The following is a 19,726-nucleotide window of genomic DNA, read 5'->3' as shown; positions in this document are numbered from 1 at the left end:
TAGGAGCTTGGGCTTAACCAAGAACCGTTGAAAAATAGCGAAGCAAGACTCATATTCGGCAGAAATAGAACCAAAAATAAATATGCAGAGGTTCCAGGCATTATCTACACTAGAACATATATCTGAAATTGAAGAGGATTCTGTGGGTGCATTTGATTTGGGTATACCCACAGAATAGCTCTCCCGTGACTGGAAGGAGCAAGAAGACATTTCACAAAAGCTGAGTGATGCCAGTGAAGGGCCCAGTCCAGACAGGGACGGAGAACTGAACGCAAATCAGGTCATTCTTTAATTCCATGATAAAACATGTTTAGGGTAGTGCAGCGCATCTTGCTCGAGGGCCTCGCGGAACGTCTGTCTGACCGAAGCTGCTCTCTATTCGACAGCTGACGAAAAACCCGTTGTGTGTCTCATGTCCCGGTAACATGTCTGTCCAAATGGCCTCGTTTCCTGTCTCGTACATATGGAGAAAATCGTGCTGATGATTCGCACCAATAGGCACTACCAGCGTCGTGTCCTGATGCGCCAGCTGCTGGCTGTTTCGGTCGTCTACCCAGGCGCCTGGTTACAGTTGTCCATACACTGGTGCCTGTGGTCGGACCGGGAATTCTAGCGGGACCCGCCAGTTGTCCCATCCTTAGTTCTGCCAATAGGATGGATCCCAAAGCGGGAAAGGGAGCAGATTCGGAGCTTCGGTCTCGGCTTAGCAAGAGGCCGAAGATCATTTCGTCATACAACAATGCGGATAGTACTCCGTACCAGAATTGTCTCAGTAGCCAGCCCCGCATTCCCTGTGCACTGAGTCCGAGTCCTGGTAAATAAAAGCGTAGGGATCGCGATATTTCCCCAGTTCTCTAAGGTCCAAGGTCGTGGATTGCGCAGTGCCGCCGCGCCCATACACCACGTCGTAACTCCTAAGTGTCCTAGGTCGCCCTACCAAAGGGCTGTTAGCAAAGCTTGCACTGCCTTAATATCTGTGGTTGAGTAGAAGATGTAGAGTTCGATGACTGCAATCAAGAAGAAGAGATTGCTGAGTTGGAATATAAGGATTCGCTCGGTTGGCAGCAAACGACACAGTGGTGCGTGCGAGCTTTGACTGGGTGTACACGTAACTTAGGACGATGGGAATATTCAGGTTGTTGCGAATGCAAGGATAAGCAGCGTGGGTTCGACGAAACAGAAGAAATAGCAGGGAATTGTAGGGAACACAGATGCCATGGTGGGCTTTTTTGTAATGAGCTGATGAAAGGCAGGAAAGAGGGAGGCTAGGACCAAGGATACCGTTTCTGGATATTCTCTGTTTTGCACTCTCTTTTTATTACAACATAGGTCATTGTCTACGGGTACTGGGTCCTACTTTTGAGTCTCCTCCACTCGCGCGAGTGTTTGTCGGGCGGACTTCAATACATGAGCCGCTGACACAGCCGGACATGTGGAATTCACCTCTGGACAGCGGCTCCCGCGGGGTCCGGCGAACTTGTCTTCCGGTGCCCAGGTGGCTAATGATAAATGGGAAATGGGAAAACATTCAACGACAATTAAGCTCCGGTCTCGGCGTCTGGAAATGGTATAAGAGACCGGGAAAGTGCCACATCTGCTACTCCTTACAGTTTATAACCTCATAAATAACATCCCTACATCTTCCATACTTTCGGTGTCTTCGTCGTCATCAAACACTACACCCAACACAGAGAAGTCAAACATGCCTACCCTAGCCATTGCTGGAGGAACATCTGCCGGCCTTGGCCGCGCCATCATCACTGCCGTTATATCTTCTGAGCAAAGTTTCTGGAACATAGTGATACTCTCGCGCAACCCGAGTGCTCCCCTCTGGCTCCGCGCCATCGATAAAGACGGAACGCGTGCCCAGCTTCACCCGGTCAATTATCATTCCGTCGACTCCCTCGCAGCCGCCTTGAACGGTGTCCACACGGTTGTTTCTGTTACATCGGCTGTGGATGGGTCCCAGGCAAAAATACAAGTCAACTTGCTGGAAGCCGCGGTCAAAGCGGGCTGCAAACGCTTCGCGCCATCGCAATGGGGCTTTGGGCCAGTAGGGTCGGAAAACATATCCATTCTCAAGTGGGGAAATGAGGGTGTGTGGGATGCGTGCGTAAAGCAGAAGGACAAAATCGAGTCTGCGAAGTTCAACATCGGGTCCTTTATGAACTATATCGGCCTTGGAATGTACCCAATTCCATCGCCAACTAGTGACGAGGAGACGACGCTTCGACAGTTGGCGGCTGGGAAAGGTTACGCCGCAGGCGAAGACGAAGCGTGCCAGGGTCTGCAGCGGCAAGGAGATCTGAAAGATGGCTCCGGGGCGTTTCTGGTTGGGCTGAGAAATGGAGTTGCTGAGCTACCTCAGACCGAGGACGGCCGGTGGCCGCGGATCAGCATGACATCTCTGAGAGACGTGGGCCGATTCGTGGCGGCATCTTTAGACTTGCCAGAGTGGGAGGACGACATGACTATGGTCGGAGATACTCTCACTATGGGCGAGCTGTTGACCCATGCAGAAGACGTCACAGGGAAGAAGTTCCAGGTCGATGTGGTCAAGCCTCGGCATCTTGAAATGAAGCTCAGAGAGACCGCACAGGACGATTTTATGGGGCAGATGTGGGCTGAATTCAAACTAGCTTATACCCGGGATCTGGAAGATGAGGTAGTTCTGCAGCCTGTGGTGAATAGACTATGCCCTGCCGTTATTCCCATGTCAGCGCGGCAGTACATGGAAGAACACTGGAGCAGCGTCCAACGTGTTGAGAGTGACATAACCACCTTGTACTGATTTAGATGCGAAAACCGTCGAGGAGACTTGCACTTAGCGTGTTTTTCGTCAGTTTGCACAAAAGAACTTGACTAATGAAATTTGGCTGGACTGTCTGAACGCTTCTCTTTTATTTTTATTTTTACTTTATTTTTTACAGTCACCACTGTGGGAGTTGGCGTTAGACTTCCATAAGAGATCCTTAGAAATTGGAAGTAGTGTATTTGTGATACGCCCAAAGCCACTATCATTTTAATCTGCAGAAGCAAAGTCGATAGAACTAGGTTCCCATCTCAACCAGGTAAACCATTTCCCATGACGTGGACTACGCAGTATAAAGGTCAGGGTTCAACCTTTAAACATGGGGTTGGTGCCTATATATGCCTGAATGCCTTGCTTTAACTAACTACTACAATATAGAACGGCAGAAAAGTTAAGATAGTTACCTGAATTACTACCTAGGTACAACGTACCTACATATGTATGTAGATGGATACTTCAAGTTATCTTAAAGTACGTATAATATATATACGTATATGTACGGAGTACCCACCGACATGATTTTCCTGTGCCGCTTTATGAAGGGGCGGCAAGTATTTCAGACTACAATATATAGGGGGAAATATTGGCACGGATCACCAGTATGCCGTGCTTCCCCTCGTATTTCTTTTGTGTGAGTTCATATGTATCCAGCCTAATTTGGTCATACTACTCCGTATAGGGCTCGGCTCACGTTGCTAGTTCAACGGTTGTGGACCCCCCGGCTTGTCGTCCCGCCCCGTCCTGACACCCTTACACTCCACCTTCGCTTTTCTTGCTTAACAGTTTTTCTAACCTTCCAGCATTTGCAGAAGTGTCGATACCATGGCTGAAAAAATGGATCAAATCGCGGTGGTAGGTGGTAATTCCCTAATCTGATGTGGTCGTTCTCACTCTCGCCTAGGACCCAGATTTCTACACTATGGCCACTGGCTACGGCATGGACCCGCAGGACCTTCAGTCGTGAGCGCCACTCGGAATGATATATATGGTCAAGTTCTTACTCCAGTATGTAGGGATACCACCTCTCTTTCGTCCGCGATTGCGAGGGGACGAGTGGAAAACGGCCGAAGGTCAGTATACTCCCCAGTTTGAAACCAATCCCTAAGACTGACTCGGTATATAGATACCAAGCCACTAAAGAAGATGACTACTGGTTGGTTCCGAAGCAAATAACTTGTTTTACACAAAGTAACAATATCAAGGGGTCCCTCTGATGAGCAGCAATTCGAAGCGTTTGAGATTGGGTAAACCGCATCCCATCCCCATACCTTATTCTCGCTGGCTAGAAGAGCTATGGTATTAACGAACTCAGACATATGATGTTTCTCGTGCTAGATCACGATCAGCCGAATCCTCTTTTCCGCGCCCCTATCGGCGATTCGCCTAAGGTAAATTTATACAGAGGCGATCCTCGAACATCCCGCTGACTACTGAATATAGAATATATTGGATATCGGAACTGGCCAAGGGAGTTGGGCAATGTGAGTTGAATGATAACCCCTTCTAAGAGAGTCTCTAACAAACCCCTAGTGATGTGGCCGATCGCTATCCATTAGGTACTGGGTTCTTGATTCGACTTCTTCTAGAACGATTATTAACTGAAACCAATTAGCCACCGTCCGCGGAGTGGATATCTTCCCCCCACCCGTCTCATGGATGCCTCCGAACTGCCTCTTCGAGGTAGATGATGTCCTTCGGGAGTGGACATGGAGAGAGCCCTTCGACTTTATCCACATGCGCCTAATGTATGGCGCATTCCCTCCGGATGGATGGCACAAATTATACAAACAAGCCTACGAGTGAGTTTCAATCCGTACTAATCCATCTTCTGAGACATCGCGCCCGAATTTCTTACCTATTTTGTAATAGCGCCCTGGAGCCTGGTGGCTGGATCGAACAAATGGAATTAGACGTCCGAGTCTATAGCGATGACGGTACCTTGAAGAAGGAACACCAGCTATATGGGTGGGGCGACATGTTTATTAGATGCTCTGAGCGAGCCGGGCGGTCGCTCAGGACTCATGAGACGATGCGTGGCGCTATCGAGGAAGCTGGGTTTGTTGATGTGCATGAGGAGAAGTATAAGATTCCTATCGGACCTTGGGCTAAGGATAATGCTCTAAAGGAGGCCGGACACCTTCAGTATGGCCATTGGAACGCTGCTCTAGAAGGTTGGGCGATGTGGCTTCTCACTCACTTTGGAGAACCGGTGCCATGGTCAAAAGAGGAGGTGCATGTGTTCCTGGCTAAAGTGCGCACGGAGCTGAGCAACCCGCATATCCATGCGTATGAACCTGCGTAGGTTTTCTTTTCAATCGCATAACTGAGTGGTTCCGTGCTGACAATTTTTAGGAACCGCGTGTGGGCAAGAAAGCCTACCATGGAGGAATTGAAAGAGAAGGATGTCAATATTAAGGCTGAGACATCGCCGTAAGGATGTCTTGAACCTTCGTGGCAGGTGGGGATGGTTCTTTTGTGGCGTTCACGGACTCTGCGGTCGCTGTATTTCTCTGCATCTATGCTCAAAATATTGAGACGTCTATTCAAACAGCGCCCATTGCTTTCGGACAAATTGGTGTACTTGTGATCGAGCTAATTATGTATTACAGGGAGGTCTACCTGTATTTAGACAAGGTCCTCAGATTTACCTGTGACTCAACAGCAGAAAAGGATTCATAGAGTGCAGTCTGAAAAATATGGTATATATGAACAAAAGATCACACGGACCTTGTAGCTATTTTCCAGTCATGTGCAGGGGATCAGAAGCAGTACGTGGTATAAATCAGAAAGAAATTGACAGACATAGACCGGCCAAAAAACGCCGGGTGGGTGTATATCGAACAAAAAATGGAGGAAAAGTGCAGATGCGTATGCAATCGACCATTGAACATCACGACCTAGTCAAGGAAGAAGTGAAAAAAGATACAAGGAACAAAGTTATTCATTAGGTGATTTGTTCAAGGTCAGTCAGAGACAGACACGAAGCGAAGATGCACAATAGTCAACAAGAAAAATGTACCCGATGCTGTGCAATAAGCATGGCAAGAAAGAAGAAAATAAAAATGATGAAACGCTGATATATAGATCAAACCAGCAAAACATTTACAGTGTCACAAGAACAACAAGGGCCACCAGGACACCGAAGAGAGAGCCACGGAGGACACGCTCGTTCTGGCCAGCCGCACCGCTGTCCTGGGTAGGAGATCCCTGGGTGAAGCCCGAAGTGGAAGTCTCCGAGCCATCGGTGGTGGAAGTACCGGAGTCAGAGGAAGTGTTGTCACCGGACATGCCACCAGAGCCGCCGGAGCCGGTGGGGATGCTGTTGGACGCAGAGCTGGATGAAGAACTGGACTTATCAGCGCCGAGATCCATGTCAAGACCGGTGGCGCCGAGGGAGGCAAGGACGGTGGAGTTGTCGGTGATAGAGATATCGCTCTCCATGGCAGCGGAGTTGGCGTAGATGTAGGCCTTGTCGCCGTCCTTCTTGGCATCGGAAGGAGCATCGTAGCACTTCACGCTAACCTCGCCGACGGTGGCATAGTAGTAACCGGGATCCTGAATGTCCTCGCTGTTCCAGTCGATCTCACCACCAGCCCAGTCGATGGTGCCCTGGGCGTTGCTGGCCTGGCCGGCGGGCCAGAGCGACATCTGAAGGCGGGCGGGTGTCTGGGGGAACTCGTACTGCTTGGAGGTCTCATTGTAGGTGTCGTCCTTCTTCAGGGTGCGCTGCACGGAGCCGTCGACGATCCAGTCCACCTTCTCAGGGGTCCAGTCGATCTCGTAGGTGTGCCAGTCATTGAAGGTGTCCTCGCCATCCACGGTGATGTTGCCGCTGTTGTGCCCTAATTCATTAGGTCAGTATCGATTATTCGGATCAGATGTTTCTTCTATTGGCTTTGACTTACAGTCCAGAACACCCTGCCAGTAGTAGTTGGTTTGCACCGTGGTCAAATCAGCGCCGACCCACTCGTAGTCGATCTCGTCCTTAACATCGGACAGAAGAATGAAAGCGGTCACGACACCCTTGCCACGGGAGCTCTTGAACTTTCCGGAGATCTTGCCGTACCAGATGTAGTGGTTGTTGGCGAAGAGAGTACCGACACTCTTGGCAGGCATGGTCATGATCAGATTGCCATCCTCGGTCTTAACCTTTCCGCTGTAGGTCCAGTCGGCAGCGCTGGCGTTACCAAGGTACTTGTCCTGGGTGACGGCATTGTCGAGGTTTTCCCAGGTGTAAGTCTTGCTCTCGCAGACGGGCATTGGGGCGCAGGAATCAAGAGAGAACGAGGCGAGAGGGTCGCAACCGCCGAGACAGTAGGCACCAGTACCACACTCACCATATTCTGCGTTGAAAAACCTGTTAGCTATGAATTGCGATCTGGAGGATTATCACTCACGGGAGCAGCAGGGGTATTTCTCCTCCTTGCACTGGCTGCTAGAGTTGCACTTCTGTGCGGCAAAGGCGCTCACTGACAGCGAGGCCAGGAGCAAAGATGTCACAAAGCGAACCATTATTATGTACTGTTTATATATACAGTGGAAATGACAGAATATCGAGGAATTTGAATCCAAGCCACAGGAAATGAGGGAAAGTGTGGGGAAGCGAAAAAAGGGGGGGGAAATAAGGTAAGTTAAAGGTGTATAAAAACGAGAGGCAGCAAGTGAATATAACACTGCAATGGCGAGGATTATAACAGAACGAAAGCAGTTCTGGAGTCGCTGGAAAGAGAATGAAAACGGAGGGAGGCGAATAGTTATTAATATGATATTCATCCCCCTCTGAAAACATGGAAAATGGAAAATGGAAAAAACAAGAATAACATGAATTGACATGATCTAACCCAATCAGGATGAACTCCGTCAATCCTGGGAAGGTAGGGTCCACGGCTCGGAGTTAAAAGGGTCAACTTTCTAACCTTGGAATGATTCTGATTGGCTGTCTTTTCCCTTTACTTTTTTTCCAATTTTTAATTTTCACTTTTCCTTTGTGGAGAGGTTCGGGGATTTCCGTCTGTGCGTGATATTAAATGGTATTAAATGGTAATTCTTGGTATTTTAAATTAGTATTGAGCAGCTGATCCCAGGTGATGATAGCCGGATTCAACGTGGTATGACAGAACAGAAAGATAGTCATCCCTGCGACGGAATTTGACCAAGTTAGCCAATCTTAGCTTTTACTTAAATTAGTCTATCTGACCAATGATTCCCAAAATACCCCGAGTCCATGCGTGACGTTGAAAGTGAGACAGCTCCAGGTGTTTGCAGTGGAAATTGTAAAATGAATAGAATACTAGCGCGAGCATTGGTACTTTTCCACTTTCCCTTTCTCTGCGGAGAAAGCACTTTGCATTGATCGACATGCGGTTCGGGAATGTCTACATAATCGGGGTACTCGATATTGAACTTCATATGTACTATACGGAGTGTGAAGTACATTTTGTTTTGTACAATCGAATATTGCACGTTGTGCACTTTGATACCCCTGGAGCCGGACCTCCGATATCCATTTTTGTGGGCGTCTTGAGCCGAACCAATTAGGCCGTCCGAAAATTAAATGTGGCCATTAAGACAAAGAGGAGGAATCAGCCCCAAATTTCGATAATATTACTCCACGAGACTTGCATTAGGCTGCCACAAGCTCCCAAGAGCTCGCTACACTCGAATATCCCCTCTCGGCACTCTCGGCACCAAGCGCCCGTATTCCGCACTAGGAAGCTCATTTCGCCCCCAAGACTTGACCAGCGAGTGGAATCACCTCCCGCCTATTAAAACGGTGATCCAAGACTATCTAACCTTATCTGCCTCGGTTGTTAGCCAGTCACCAGATACCGGCGGATACACCAAACACTGGGCAGGGGACGCAGATCGCTAGTGTTGGGCACGGGCGTAAAATGACAGATCATGGTTCTTTAGCTCCATTCTCGTTCTCGGTTATGCGTGGCTGGGTGCGATAATAGGGGGAACTGATAACGGACAAGATAAGCATAACCCGACTTTCTTCACCAGCAACCGACTGTTTTCAGGTATCCTTCCAGAAGGAATGTGGCAATCTCCGATCTACATGCATAAGTGACTACAGACACGTCATTAGATCTACCCCGTATGATATCTCGTTATGTACGCTTTGGAAGCCAAGGGATGTGTCATGTGTCACGATGGAATGTAAGGGGATTTGAGTATTGGTTACTTTTGCTGCAGTTAAACAGGTTTCGATCGGACTACATTGCACGGAGATGGTGGCATTGGAGAAAGAGCAGAACTTGGTCTAATTCAAAATATGGAAGACACGTTTTCTCCAATGTTGAACCTGTGCGTCAAATTCCATGAGTGTGTTGAGTTGCCTCTTCTAGCTTAGTGCACTTATGACTACTCTACAGTTCTTGTTCGTACCCATAGATTAAGACCACATGTTTGAATCATAAACTCCCGTTGAAAACAAGAAAGTAGTAATCCATAGAAAAAGAATTGCATGGCTTTACAAATGAATTGATCAGCGCATTGCTCTATACCGAGCAAGTATGGGGGGTTAATACCAGTCTTATTTTCCAATTCTCCATGTCCATGGACTCTGCTCTCTATCGGTTATACAGAATGTCTCCTTCAATTGCATTGAAATAATTATATATGCTGGGTCAAGAAACAAAGCGAAAGAAAAAGAAATTCAGGTATGCTCTAGTATATGAGAAACCCTAGTTGATCGCTATCTACCGGATAACCACACTTCACTTTCAGCTGGTTCTTTGGTTTGCTGTGAACAAGTTGCAATGCTTTCATGGTGGCAACGATGCCTAGCAGCACATCAATGACTTTTATGTCCTCTTCGAAGTCCACGAGTACCCTTTGTGCTCGTAGTACTGGCGTCGTAATGACATCAATGACAGGCTTGGTGATATTGGTCCCATCTTCTACACGAGCAGGGGTGCTTGGATTCCCTAAAGTCCTATTCGAGGTAGGTCTAGCACCCGCGCAAATGTGATTCTGGCTCTCTCCGGCTGCCTTGGACCTGGGACTTCTAGACCATTGGCCAGAGTACGTGGGGCATCTGGAAGATAGGCAGAATACGAGGCCAGTTATAAGTATCTGGCTGCGTAGCAGTCAATCGGATAGAAGTGGAGTGTACAAACGGCGGTTAAGAAATGAGCGAGTGCATAAGTGAGATGAATATGATTGTGACCAAGTGGGCAAATAGGATGAGATCAGATAGAGAGGTGAAGCGGGTCTCCGTCCAAAGATGAATGAAAGTTGAGATTGCGATGAGTGTAAGGTCAGTGCTGATATTTGGCAATGAAGGACAAGAAAGATCGCTGTTGTTATTGCTGTTGGAGATGAAGCAGGGAGCAGAGCTATCATGTTATAAGTAGTGCTTATAACCTTGGATGCAGGAAGAATATGCTAAGTGACCTCGGGAAAGAAGCATGACAACATAAGGACACAAATGCCTAGGCAATAGGCAGAGTCTATTATTATATCTCCACTAAAGCGCCGTAGTGATGGCAGACCCAAGAGACTGTAGAATCGAGGTATAAAATAGACATTCCTTGGATCTTCAACTCTCATCAACCATCGCCTTCCATCCCAGTTCTCACCAATAACCTTAGAGTCTTCAACAACTGCATGAATAATTGCAACTCCTCCCTCTTTCTTACCTTCCTCGCCTTGCTACTAACAATTTCGGCGTGCGCTTTCTCGCTACTGCCAACCTAGTACCTACATACCTGGTCTTCTCGCCTCACCTTTACTTCTGCATCACATCATATTTCCTTTACGACATGGCTACTCGAACGCTCGAGAAAATACGCAGGGCTCAGTCCCTCCTTCGCGAATGCCATGGCTGGGTAATTCATAACCGCTTTCATCAGTTTCACTTCAGATCTCACGCTAACTTTCTCGACGAACAGCTTGTGCAAAACGATGAGCTCCTGCTAGCAGTTGAGCTGTGCGCAATAGAAGGCAACCTCGCACTTCTCTTCGAGAACAGAGGTCTTCCCAGTTCCCCTGTCCTGGAATTCAAGAAACGGAGGTTCCTCCCCTTGTGAGTACTGAGTACCACATGACACATGATAATGCATTGAATGCTGACATTATCAACAGCGTCTCTCCAATAGCCAGAAACGCCGAAACCGCCGTAGAGCCTACAATGACTACCGCAGACCTCATCCAATTAACAGGGGCAAGCGCGAAGCCTCCGCAAGTCGCGCTGGCGACACGCAAAATTCCCAGGCTCAGGCAACAGCAAGTACCGCTAGGGACACAGCGAGGGACTCAAGTAGCCCTGATGCCGACCCCGGACCCCCTCGAGTTCAAGCTGCCGTGACAGCAACATCGCCGCCAGAGGGCGTGCTATTGGATTTCAACCACGACGTGGAATTTGTACGATTTCCACCAAACATGGTCGCCGACATGGAAGCAGCACAAACGGCCAATCTTGAATCAAAGGGGAAGCAGAGCTTGTCAGAGCGGCCCGCTGTTATAGGCAGCGATGGGCCAGCTCGGGGGGTCTTGGTCCCGGTGGACGGTGACGATGGATCCTTCCACCAGACCATTGCTGCTGCGGTTCATGCCGGCTCAGCGGGTCTGGACACCCCCGTCAGCAGCCACTGTTCTCCCGCGGTAGTCAAGGAATGTGTTGTCCTAGTCACGACCCAACCACCGCTGCCAGGTTCGCCCGTGTCCGGCTCCATTGAGGGCAGGTTACCTCATGCATCGCACACAAACCAGCGGGCGCAGGAGGTCACTAGGGGCACGTTGATTGATCTTGACAATGACCTGACTGTCGTCCTTCCAGGTGGATTTGACGCCGACACACGTCCAGAAGAAAAGGATTTGCTTGCAGCTGGCCTTGATTCCGGGTTTACCCACAATCTTGCACCAGAGGAAGAAGACGATGAGATCGTTTTCCAGGGAAATGCAGCAAACGGTATCCGTCCGGATTTCAAGGCCTTGTTTGTCAGTTCAGACGATGACTCTCAAACCGGTCGTCGTGCTATTGATCTCACAGCAGTCCTCAAGAAATATTCGGAGGTGATCATTTGCAATTGACCATTTCTTACATCTGTTCCTTTTTGTTTTGCATTCTACATGGGTTTCTACCTCTCTTCGGTTTTCCCAACAGTATTTGAAATATGAAAAGGCCAAAAAAAAAGAGAGCGCGTTAGGGTGTCCTTGGGACTCATCCTTCTTCTCTTCCGCCAAGGCAGTCTTTTATTTTTGCTCTTGTTTATTGATTTTATCTTCTTGCATGTATTGCCCCGAACAACCTTAGGATATCAGGTTGTTTGCGGGAGGCGCATTTCATGATTTTTATGGCTAGCTTACAATGGCACGCCTTTTGTACAAAATCTTCACTTCTTGTATTCCCTCGGTGGCTTTCTGTAACTTATATCTCCCAGTAAATTGCCACCAGGTATTCAGGCATTGTTCATATGACCCCACCTGAATTGCTTGGTGATCATAGATTCACAGACAAGTCATATTGATATGCTGTGTAAGATACGAGAAGCTAAGGCGCCATCGGAGCCAAATGAGCCAATAATTTTCAAAGCAGACATCAGCTAACTAATAGACCTTAAAAAGAGACACTATCTATAAGGTCACCAAGTAAATACCGTGGAAAGGATATGAACGAACAGCGAGAATACCGTGAGACGACCATCCAAGACAGCATAAGAAGGACATAGAGAAAAGAAATCCAGACCTTGTGAAATACATAGAAGCCGAAGACAGAGTATAGACAATACGCTTAGTGCGCTAGATATCAGAGCAGCCGCCATTGTAGCTAGGCAGGACTGGTTGCTGTCCGTTATTTTTCAAGATAGGTAAGGATTTATAGTGATAGATTATCATATATCTATAGAAACCAGCACGTGGTTCTCGGCCAAGGCCAGTGAGATCAGATTCCCACCAGACAGGAAGGTCGATATGAAATAGGCTGTGGTAACACCGAGTAGGATAAAACTGGGGGATAGATAAGATGATGATGATGGCGATGAGAGAGGTACCTACCTAGGTAGGTATATCGGAACATGTAAAATGAATCATTGGTCTTTGTCTTCATCTCAATGAATGTTCACACGCAACCTCAAACGGGTTGAGACAAGGCCCTGTGAAACATGTTGATAAAGGAAAGGGATAACAAAGGCGGCAGAAAAGAGGCATTGTTAGGTTATATGTTGAAGTTGATCTTTACAACTTCCAAGATTAGGTTGTAGAAAAGTGTGCAAGTCCAGGTTACATGTGACATAGAAACTGGACGTTGCCTATATCCCGATGGACAAGACCTTCAGCTTTATACTCAAATAAATTTCTACGGTTAATTTTAGATACACCAGAGATAGATAGCATCACCATAGAATACAGCAAAATATGTCGATCAAGTCAGATAGATATCAGATAGATAATCAGATGTGCAGCATTATGTCGTAAGAAAAGATAGATAGAAGATAGCCCAAGACATTGAGTATTAAAGAAAAGAAACAAACACCATGTAACTCGTAGATGCCTTCAATCTTTGAACTCCGGCCATGCTTGACCTGGCTAGACCCGAACCCCCACCAAAATGTAGAAAACAAGAACCTGCAACCCGACGCAAGAAGAATTCAATCCGAAAGTGAAATTGTCCTGGTAAATTCAAACTCCGAGATCAGTTAACCATGGCGAAGCAGAAACTAGGAAACAATAGGCCTAGAAATTAATGACAAAAAAAGATTAGAGAGGCATACATTATGTGCCAAATAAATGTATCATGCAACTTGGAGGATGAAGGATGGGCGGGCGTCACACCAGGCGTCGTCGTGGAAGGAAAAAAGTAACGGTATAGAAACCGTGGTAGGGGTGTGCAACGAAAAGGTCAAGCTTTCTATGGATTGCTTGCTCATCGAGGAAGCTTCTTGTTCGGGGCGACAGTTTTAAATTGGACTCTCGGCTGGTAGTGGACAGCACCACCGCCCTCAAGCCAGGGTCCGAGATTCTTGCATTGACTGACATCGAAAACCTGGAGTTGGTGGCAGCCCTCCGCGACGGCCTCGACGCCTACTCCAGTGACTCGAACACAGCCCCGGACCGATAAATGTTGAAGAGAAAGTAGGTGAAGACCGATGCTCCTTAGGGAGGGATCGGAAATTGCAGAGCCGCAGAACGCCATGTTGAGATACTTCAAACGTGAGCATTGCAAGGCAAGGACCTCGGTTGCTGTATCTGACAATGCGCAGCAAAAGGTCTGGTAACCATCAGTAAACCATGATATTTCACGTTTAGCTTGACAGAGCCCGGCGAAGACTTGACTTACCAGATCTAATTCCTCCAAGTTTTTGGCCGCATTAGTTAGATGCACAATGGCGTTATCCGTCAAATATGTGCAATCCGCTAAGCAAAGCTTTCGCAGGTTGGTGAACTGAGCATTCCCCCAGTATTTGAACCCTTGATCAGTGATTGTGGTGCAACGAGTTAAATCCATTTCCTCAATCCGACCAGCGGCGTGAGACGCAATGTGGTGCATAGATCGATCGGTGACATGTTTGCAGTATGAGAGAGTGAGTTTCTTCAACTGTGGACAGCCGTACACTGTACATTCTGCTGTCTGGATTGTGGGCTTGATAGATGACTGTTTCTCGCCCATCTTCTGGTCGGCGGGCACTACCCATCCAATGATACGGGCAAGAAGCGTGTCTCCGACCTTGCGGCAATTGCTCAAGTCTACCTCCTGTATATTCGTAGCTTTGCTGGACATGTCAAGTATGGCAGAGGCCGTTACATCCCACACACTCTTCATCTTCCACACGGTCGTATTTGGGGCGCAAGTCGCGGCCAACGCGGTGAAGCCTTCGTCGGTGATGTGAAAGCAATTGTTGATATTGACCGATCGGGCTCGATTGCCGACAAAGGGACAGATGATCTTAATAAGAACGTCATCTGTAATCTTGCGGTTGTAGACGCTCAAATTTAGATCTTGAACCACGTCCGCAGATTTAGTCAAGAGCTCTGACCAATGGGACGATACAGCCCGAATCCGAAGAAGGTGGTGAAGCTCAAGGAATTGGAAAATGTTCAGCAATACACTGTCTGGGAGTAATCCATTGGAGCCGTCGATCCGGGGCCGCTCGGTCCGAGACGACGTGGAGAGGCTGGCAGTTTCGGGAAGAGCGATGGTTGAGGAACTGGCAGAGCGCGGCTCCGTGGGAGATGAGCGCTGCTGTTCTCCTGATACCTCCTCGGGGGCTAATGGTGCCAGTGAGCCGCGTCGACTTCGCATCCGGACTTTATCCAGACCAATGCTGAAGTATGGGTCGGGGTCGGAGGGCCGCAACACATCCTGATCTTGATCCTCGACATGCGAGGATTGATGGGGTCCATCAAGTTCAGTTTCAGTGAGGGTAAGTAGTGGCATTGACCGTCGCCGCGATGATGTGATCTTTACTCTATCGTCAAGGGCAAGATCACCAATAGATGGTTGTGGTTCCGCTTCGTCAGACATAACGACATCGCCATCGGCTGCCGCCTGGAGCCTTGCCTGGGCAGTGCGTTGGACTTGGTCCCGCACGTCGCTAGGGCATTTCTCCCAAAATTCAGCAAGGACGTCACCGTCGAGCATTAAACACTCAACCGAAGTTACAGATCGAACGGTAGCAGTTCTCCGAGGTGCTAAATCTAGGCTGACCACCTCACCAAAGTATTGGCCTTGCTTGAGCCTAGCTTTGACCTCAATTCCAGGCCGTTCAATGAATCCGTTTGGGCTGTGTTTGTTTGGTGAGGGGTGGTTCATCTCCGCCTTTTCCGTAAGAACCTCCACTTCGCCGCGAACAATGAAGTAGAGCTCACGGCCCTGGGAATTTTGTTGTATGATGTCGGTAAATGGAGGGAAAGATCGCGGTTGGGCATTGAGACCAAGGTAGTGGAGAATATCGGCAGGCAAACCAGAAAAAAGCGGCAGCTCTTTAAGTAAGAGACGTACGTTGACCAATCCATTTGCCAATGCACTGGAGCCATCCCGCCGACCGGGACTCGGTGACTTCCTCTTCTTGTACACAGACTTGGCATTCAAGTCCCCATCATCCTCTACAACCGTTAGATCCTTTGAAAAGCTCTCGCGCAGTCTTTTTGAGCCTCTTCGTGCCGGGCTCGGCAAATCCAGTGCAGGTGCGGAGGTTTCTTTTTTCTTCTTTTCTAAAATCATCAACCGCTCTTCTGCCTCCTCCCGGATCGCCTGTTCAACCTCCGGAAACCGAGGCAATATATTCCGAAAGTCGTCTTTTGTCAGCACGACCAGCATGCATCGAGTCCGGGCGATAATGGTCGCAGTGCGAGGACGGTCCATGAGCAATCCAATCTCCCCGAAGAATGCACCGGGTTTGAGTTCGGCGTATATACTCTCGCCATCCCGAGACGTGACCGAGACGGCACCCCGCACCAGCCAGTATATTGCCTTTGCCTCATCGCCTTCCGTCAAGATATAATCGTTGGGCGCGTGGAGCTGTGGGCGCAGGTGCTGTCCAACCTCGATCAAAAAGGATTCCGGAGTAGCTTGGAACAGCGGGAAAGATCGCAACCGATCTACCAGTTCCAAGGGCAAAGCTTTGATGTGGGAGGAGGCCAAGGGCGAGGGGCGCGCGGGTCGGTTTGGGTTCATGACCGAATCGAACGAACGTATGAGGGATACCGTGTCGGACAAAGGCGAGACGGCCTTGGTTGGACCGCCACTGGACCTGCCATGGCGACGCATTGTGATGTAGATCGCGATTCCGAGTGAGGATGTGGGATAGATGGGTCAATTATTTCTCCCAGGTTATGAAGAGGTCAATAAATCGATGACGTCGACGAAAGCAGCGTCGAACTTCGCATCGGCATTTTCAGCGCCCAATTGCTATCGCGGAGTTCAACGGACAGACATAGACGTAAGATACAGAGGAGAAGCAAATGGGAAAAAAAGGTCAGAGACGACAAGTTCGAGCTAAAGGTGTTGAGGTGGGGGGTTTTCCGAATCAGCGACGTCAAATGCGGTTTCTCCACCGAGATCACCTGGGAGTCTTCGGAACTCTATGAGAACCTCCACTCTGGTTTGGAATTATTCTAAAATTTTGCAAAATCAATATAGATCAGTATAGATACATATTGCCCTTGAAGATGTTTTCTTTTCCTTCTTTTTCTTTTTTTTTTAGTGGGGGACGTCAGCACTGAGCGGTCAATCACCATCCTTTGAACCTGCAGCATCCGGGCCGATCTTTTCTCTATATCTTTTTGCTTATCCCCGGAAACAAAGAAACCCACGGACGCCAATTAGGAAGACATACAGCGTAGGCGTCACTCTCAGGATATTAAACCCGCTGGTTTACATTATTTCATACCTCTTTGTGTTGTGACAGGCATCAGACTTGTCTTCACGTTATATTACATTAATTCCAGGGCCATGTATCCACCCAGTACGGAGTAGTTCTAGATTAATGGTTTGATATTTTTGTAGAGTTACAGAATCTAGTCTAAATGCGATCTAGTCACGCCACAATGGCTTTGCTAATCGACTTGTAGCATGATCATACTCCAACACAGAATCCGGCGATGGGTCACGTGTCCCTAATGTAGCACCCCGGGGGCAAAGATATTCATTTGGTTTGACGCGAATTGGACAGGTGGGTATCAAAAAAAAAAGCAAATAATACAAGTAACCAAGAGTGTGGCGTGAACGTTGCTGCCAAGAATCTCGATCAGATGAAGAAAGGCCGGGGTGGTCACCGGACTAAATATCTCAGAGTGGTTCGATGAGGTCCTAGACATAGTAATTGGGACGGCATTGACTCGGATATGTGGCTCATCTCGCTAGCGTCGAATGTACGCCGTCTGCAGCAGGATACATAGCAGCCATTTCTTCATCGAACACGGAAGAGCGTCCTAGGGAGTGAAATGGGAGAGCCTATAATATTGGTTCTCGGCATTGGGGACTCTCAGGCTTGCAGTGAGATTGGAACATCGACACACAGAAGGATGTAGGGAGGCTTTGTGATATGGGCCCGCCTATGATCAGATTGATCCTTCTTTCTCAACCTTAGACCGACGGTTACCGAGGAAGAAATCAATGTAGGCAGGGCTGTTTCCTTTCAAAGTCCCAAGGGCATCTTGCAAAAGACCGTAGGTCAAGCTCAATTTCAACCCAAGCTTCGCTGTGCGGGCGGCAGTGTAGACATCGTGACGAGCTGTGTGGGCAAACTAGGTCAGTTCCGGGTTCCTCCAGCAAGTGTGCCCAAGCGGAATAGTTTCTTACCAAGCAAGCTGTATATTCCGGAGAATGACAGTCCAGCAGTGACTGTCGACAAAAAGTCTCTCTCATCATGCCGAGCATAGTCCACTGTCTCCTCGAATAGACAGAATGCAAGTGCGCCAGCACCGAGCTTAAATCCCATCTTCATGCCATCCTTGACACCTCCGACCACACTGATATAGTTTTTGGTTTTATGATACTGGAACCACCCTGTCGATGTCGTGGGGAAACGATGCGCATTCTCGGCCCGAAACACAAGCCCTGCCCTTTTGCTGCCGTGATAGTACCCGAGTGCCATTCCAGTCGAGAAAGCAGACATGGTAGCATACGGTAGCCGCTTGCCGAACTCAATTCCTAACCGTGGAGGGCTGTCGGATTCAAACAGCTTGTCCCAATGTACGATCTTGAGGACGATAGAATTATGCGCCGAGTCGGTAGATGGAGGGTGATTGGCCTCCATGATGAGGCTTGTAAAAGAAGAATAAGGGTACTAGCAACAAATTTCACGGGTTGGCTATAAAGAATGTGGTGAATGTGAGCAGCTGATGCTGGCAAAGCTCAGAAATTGGGAGCGCGGAACTCGGAGTCCCGCAGGATTCTCCGCCTTCTGCCACTCTCCCAAATCAATTATTACATGCACGCGAGCTACCCTTTAATCCCCACACAATCTCCAAGATGGTATGTGAATTGGCATTTTCAAAACAATATTATCGAATACAGGATAGCTAATTATCGAGAAGCCTCCCAGACAATCCAAAACCGACTCTCGCGCTCTGACCATCCTCTTCAAGAAGCATAAAACCACTGTCCTTCTGATGCTCCAACCCCACGAATCACTCGACTTCGCCAAAGAACGGCTTCTGGATGCTCTGCAATCGCGAGAAATTACCAACATAAATGGCGATGTTCTTCCTGACGACTCCTGTGATATTGAGTTCGGTGAACCGGTCGACCGAGCGGACCTCTCGAAAGGTTGGAAGCGCCTCCAAGCAGATGCACCAGAAATAGACACCGAGGATGCCCCGAAGAGGAATAAGGGCAAGTCACAAAAAAATCCAGTAACTATAATGGAGGCCGGTCTTCAGAATGGGCATTCAATTGCCTTCCGCTTCCACAAATCCAGTGAGGGTCAGAATGGCGGTCTTGATATGGACCTTGATGGTGAGGATAAAGGCTGGGATGTCGTCATGCCGGTCTACGATGATGAGCCAGAGGAACGAGGTTAGGGTCACTGTGACTTGCGAGAAAGAGCTAGGTCAGACGATATACGTCTGTGGCTTTCGGCGTTTCAGAGGGAGGGCTTTAATGATTCAAAGCATCATATGGCGTTTGTTCAGGCGAAAAATGGTATTAGCACAACAGCAACACCGAAAGCGATGTTTCTCGCTGATAGCTTGTCTATAACTCTGGAGCAAATACACACGCTTTATGGTAATGATAGCTGGCGTTGTTGCTTATTATATGCAATTTGGAGAATTGTTACAGTGATAGTCGATGTCATAATAATATCACAATCACCTCCTACAGCTTATTGTCAAACATCCGGGGGTTAATACTATAAAAAGCCTAATTGTAACCACAATTCGGCCGATCTTGAACAATGAGAAAATAGTAGGTGGGAATAGAGCAGATAAGTCGTGTTCAGCACCTGAAACACACAACATAATGTG

General features: G+C 48.3%; 7 protein-coding genes across 7 annotated transcripts; 4 read left to right on the top strand and 3 right to left on the bottom strand.

Moving 5' to 3' along the window:
• Positions 1-1,702: 1,702 nt before the first annotated feature.
• N7519_002314 (uncharacterized protein) lies at positions 1,703-2,791 on the top strand (the record flags this gene model as incomplete). Its single annotated transcript, XM_057289092.1, has 1 exon — positions 1,703-2,791. The coding sequence occupies one exon, from the start codon at positions 1,703-1,705 to the stop codon at positions 2,789-2,791; it is 1,089 nt and encodes a 362-aa protein (XP_057150294.1).
• Positions 2,792-3,634: 843 nt separating this feature from the next.
• On the top strand, positions 3,635-5,246 carry N7519_002313 (class I SAM-dependent methyltransferase; the record flags this gene model as incomplete). Its single annotated transcript, XM_057289091.1, has 11 exons — positions 3,635-3,664; positions 3,714-3,772; positions 3,826-3,882; positions 3,936-3,965; positions 4,015-4,056; positions 4,125-4,200; positions 4,253-4,293; positions 4,343-4,368; positions 4,425-4,611; positions 4,682-5,110; positions 5,165-5,246. The coding sequence occupies 11 exons, from the start codon at positions 3,635-3,637 to the stop codon at positions 5,244-5,246; spliced, it is 1,059 nt and encodes a 352-aa protein (XP_057150293.1).
• Positions 5,247-5,914: 668 nt separating this feature from the next.
• On the bottom strand, positions 5,915-7,324 carry utr2 (putative cell wall glucanase (Utr2); the record flags this gene model as incomplete). The annotated part of the gene is made up of 3 exons (XM_057289090.1): positions 5,915-6,654; positions 6,718-7,155; positions 7,210-7,324. 3 exons carry the CDS (start codon positions 7,322-7,324, stop codon positions 5,915-5,917), a joined length of 1,293 nt encoding a protein of 430 aa, XP_057150292.1.
• Positions 7,325-10,581: 3,257 nt separating this feature from the next.
• N7519_002311 (uncharacterized protein) lies at positions 10,582-11,851 on the top strand (the record flags this gene model as incomplete). Its single annotated transcript, XM_057289089.1, has 3 exons — positions 10,582-10,647; positions 10,711-10,844; positions 10,918-11,851. 3 exons carry the CDS (start codon positions 10,582-10,584, stop codon positions 11,849-11,851), a joined length of 1,134 nt encoding a protein of 377 aa, XP_057150291.1.
• Positions 11,852-13,682: 1,831 nt separating this feature from the next.
• On the bottom strand, positions 13,683-16,526 carry N7519_002310 (uncharacterized protein; the record flags this gene model as incomplete). The annotated part of the gene is made up of 2 exons (XM_057289088.1): positions 13,683-14,027; positions 14,097-16,526. 2 exons carry the CDS (start codon positions 16,524-16,526, stop codon positions 13,683-13,685), a joined length of 2,775 nt encoding a protein of 924 aa, XP_057150290.1.
• A 1,292-nt stretch (positions 16,527-17,818) lies between these two features.
• Positions 17,819-18,516, bottom strand: N7519_002309 (uncharacterized protein; the record flags this gene model as incomplete). Its single annotated transcript, XM_057289087.1, has 2 exons — positions 17,819-17,991; positions 18,060-18,516. The coding sequence occupies 2 exons, from the start codon at positions 18,514-18,516 to the stop codon at positions 17,819-17,821; spliced, it is 630 nt and encodes a 209-aa protein (XP_057150289.1).
• A 215-nt stretch (positions 18,517-18,731) lies between these two features.
• Positions 18,732-19,282, top strand: N7519_002308 (uncharacterized protein; the record flags this gene model as incomplete). The annotated part of the gene is made up of 2 exons (XM_057289086.1): positions 18,732-18,734; positions 18,797-19,282. The coding sequence occupies 2 exons, from the start codon at positions 18,732-18,734 to the stop codon at positions 19,280-19,282; spliced, it is 489 nt and encodes a 162-aa protein (XP_057150288.1).
• Between the last annotated feature and the right edge of the window lie 444 nt (positions 19,283-19,726).

This window comes from Penicillium mononematosum (genome assembly GCF_028829835.1).
Source record: "Penicillium mononematosum strain IBT 11891 chromosome Unknown utg000002l:1.0-8112719.0:1.0-8118358.0, whole genome shotgun sequence".
NCBI classification, from domain to species: Eukaryota; Fungi; Ascomycota; class Eurotiomycetes; order Eurotiales; family Aspergillaceae; genus Penicillium; species Penicillium mononematosum.
The sequence above is the reverse complement of the archived record's forward strand: the minus strand, read 5'-3'. Positions and strand labels throughout refer to the sequence as shown.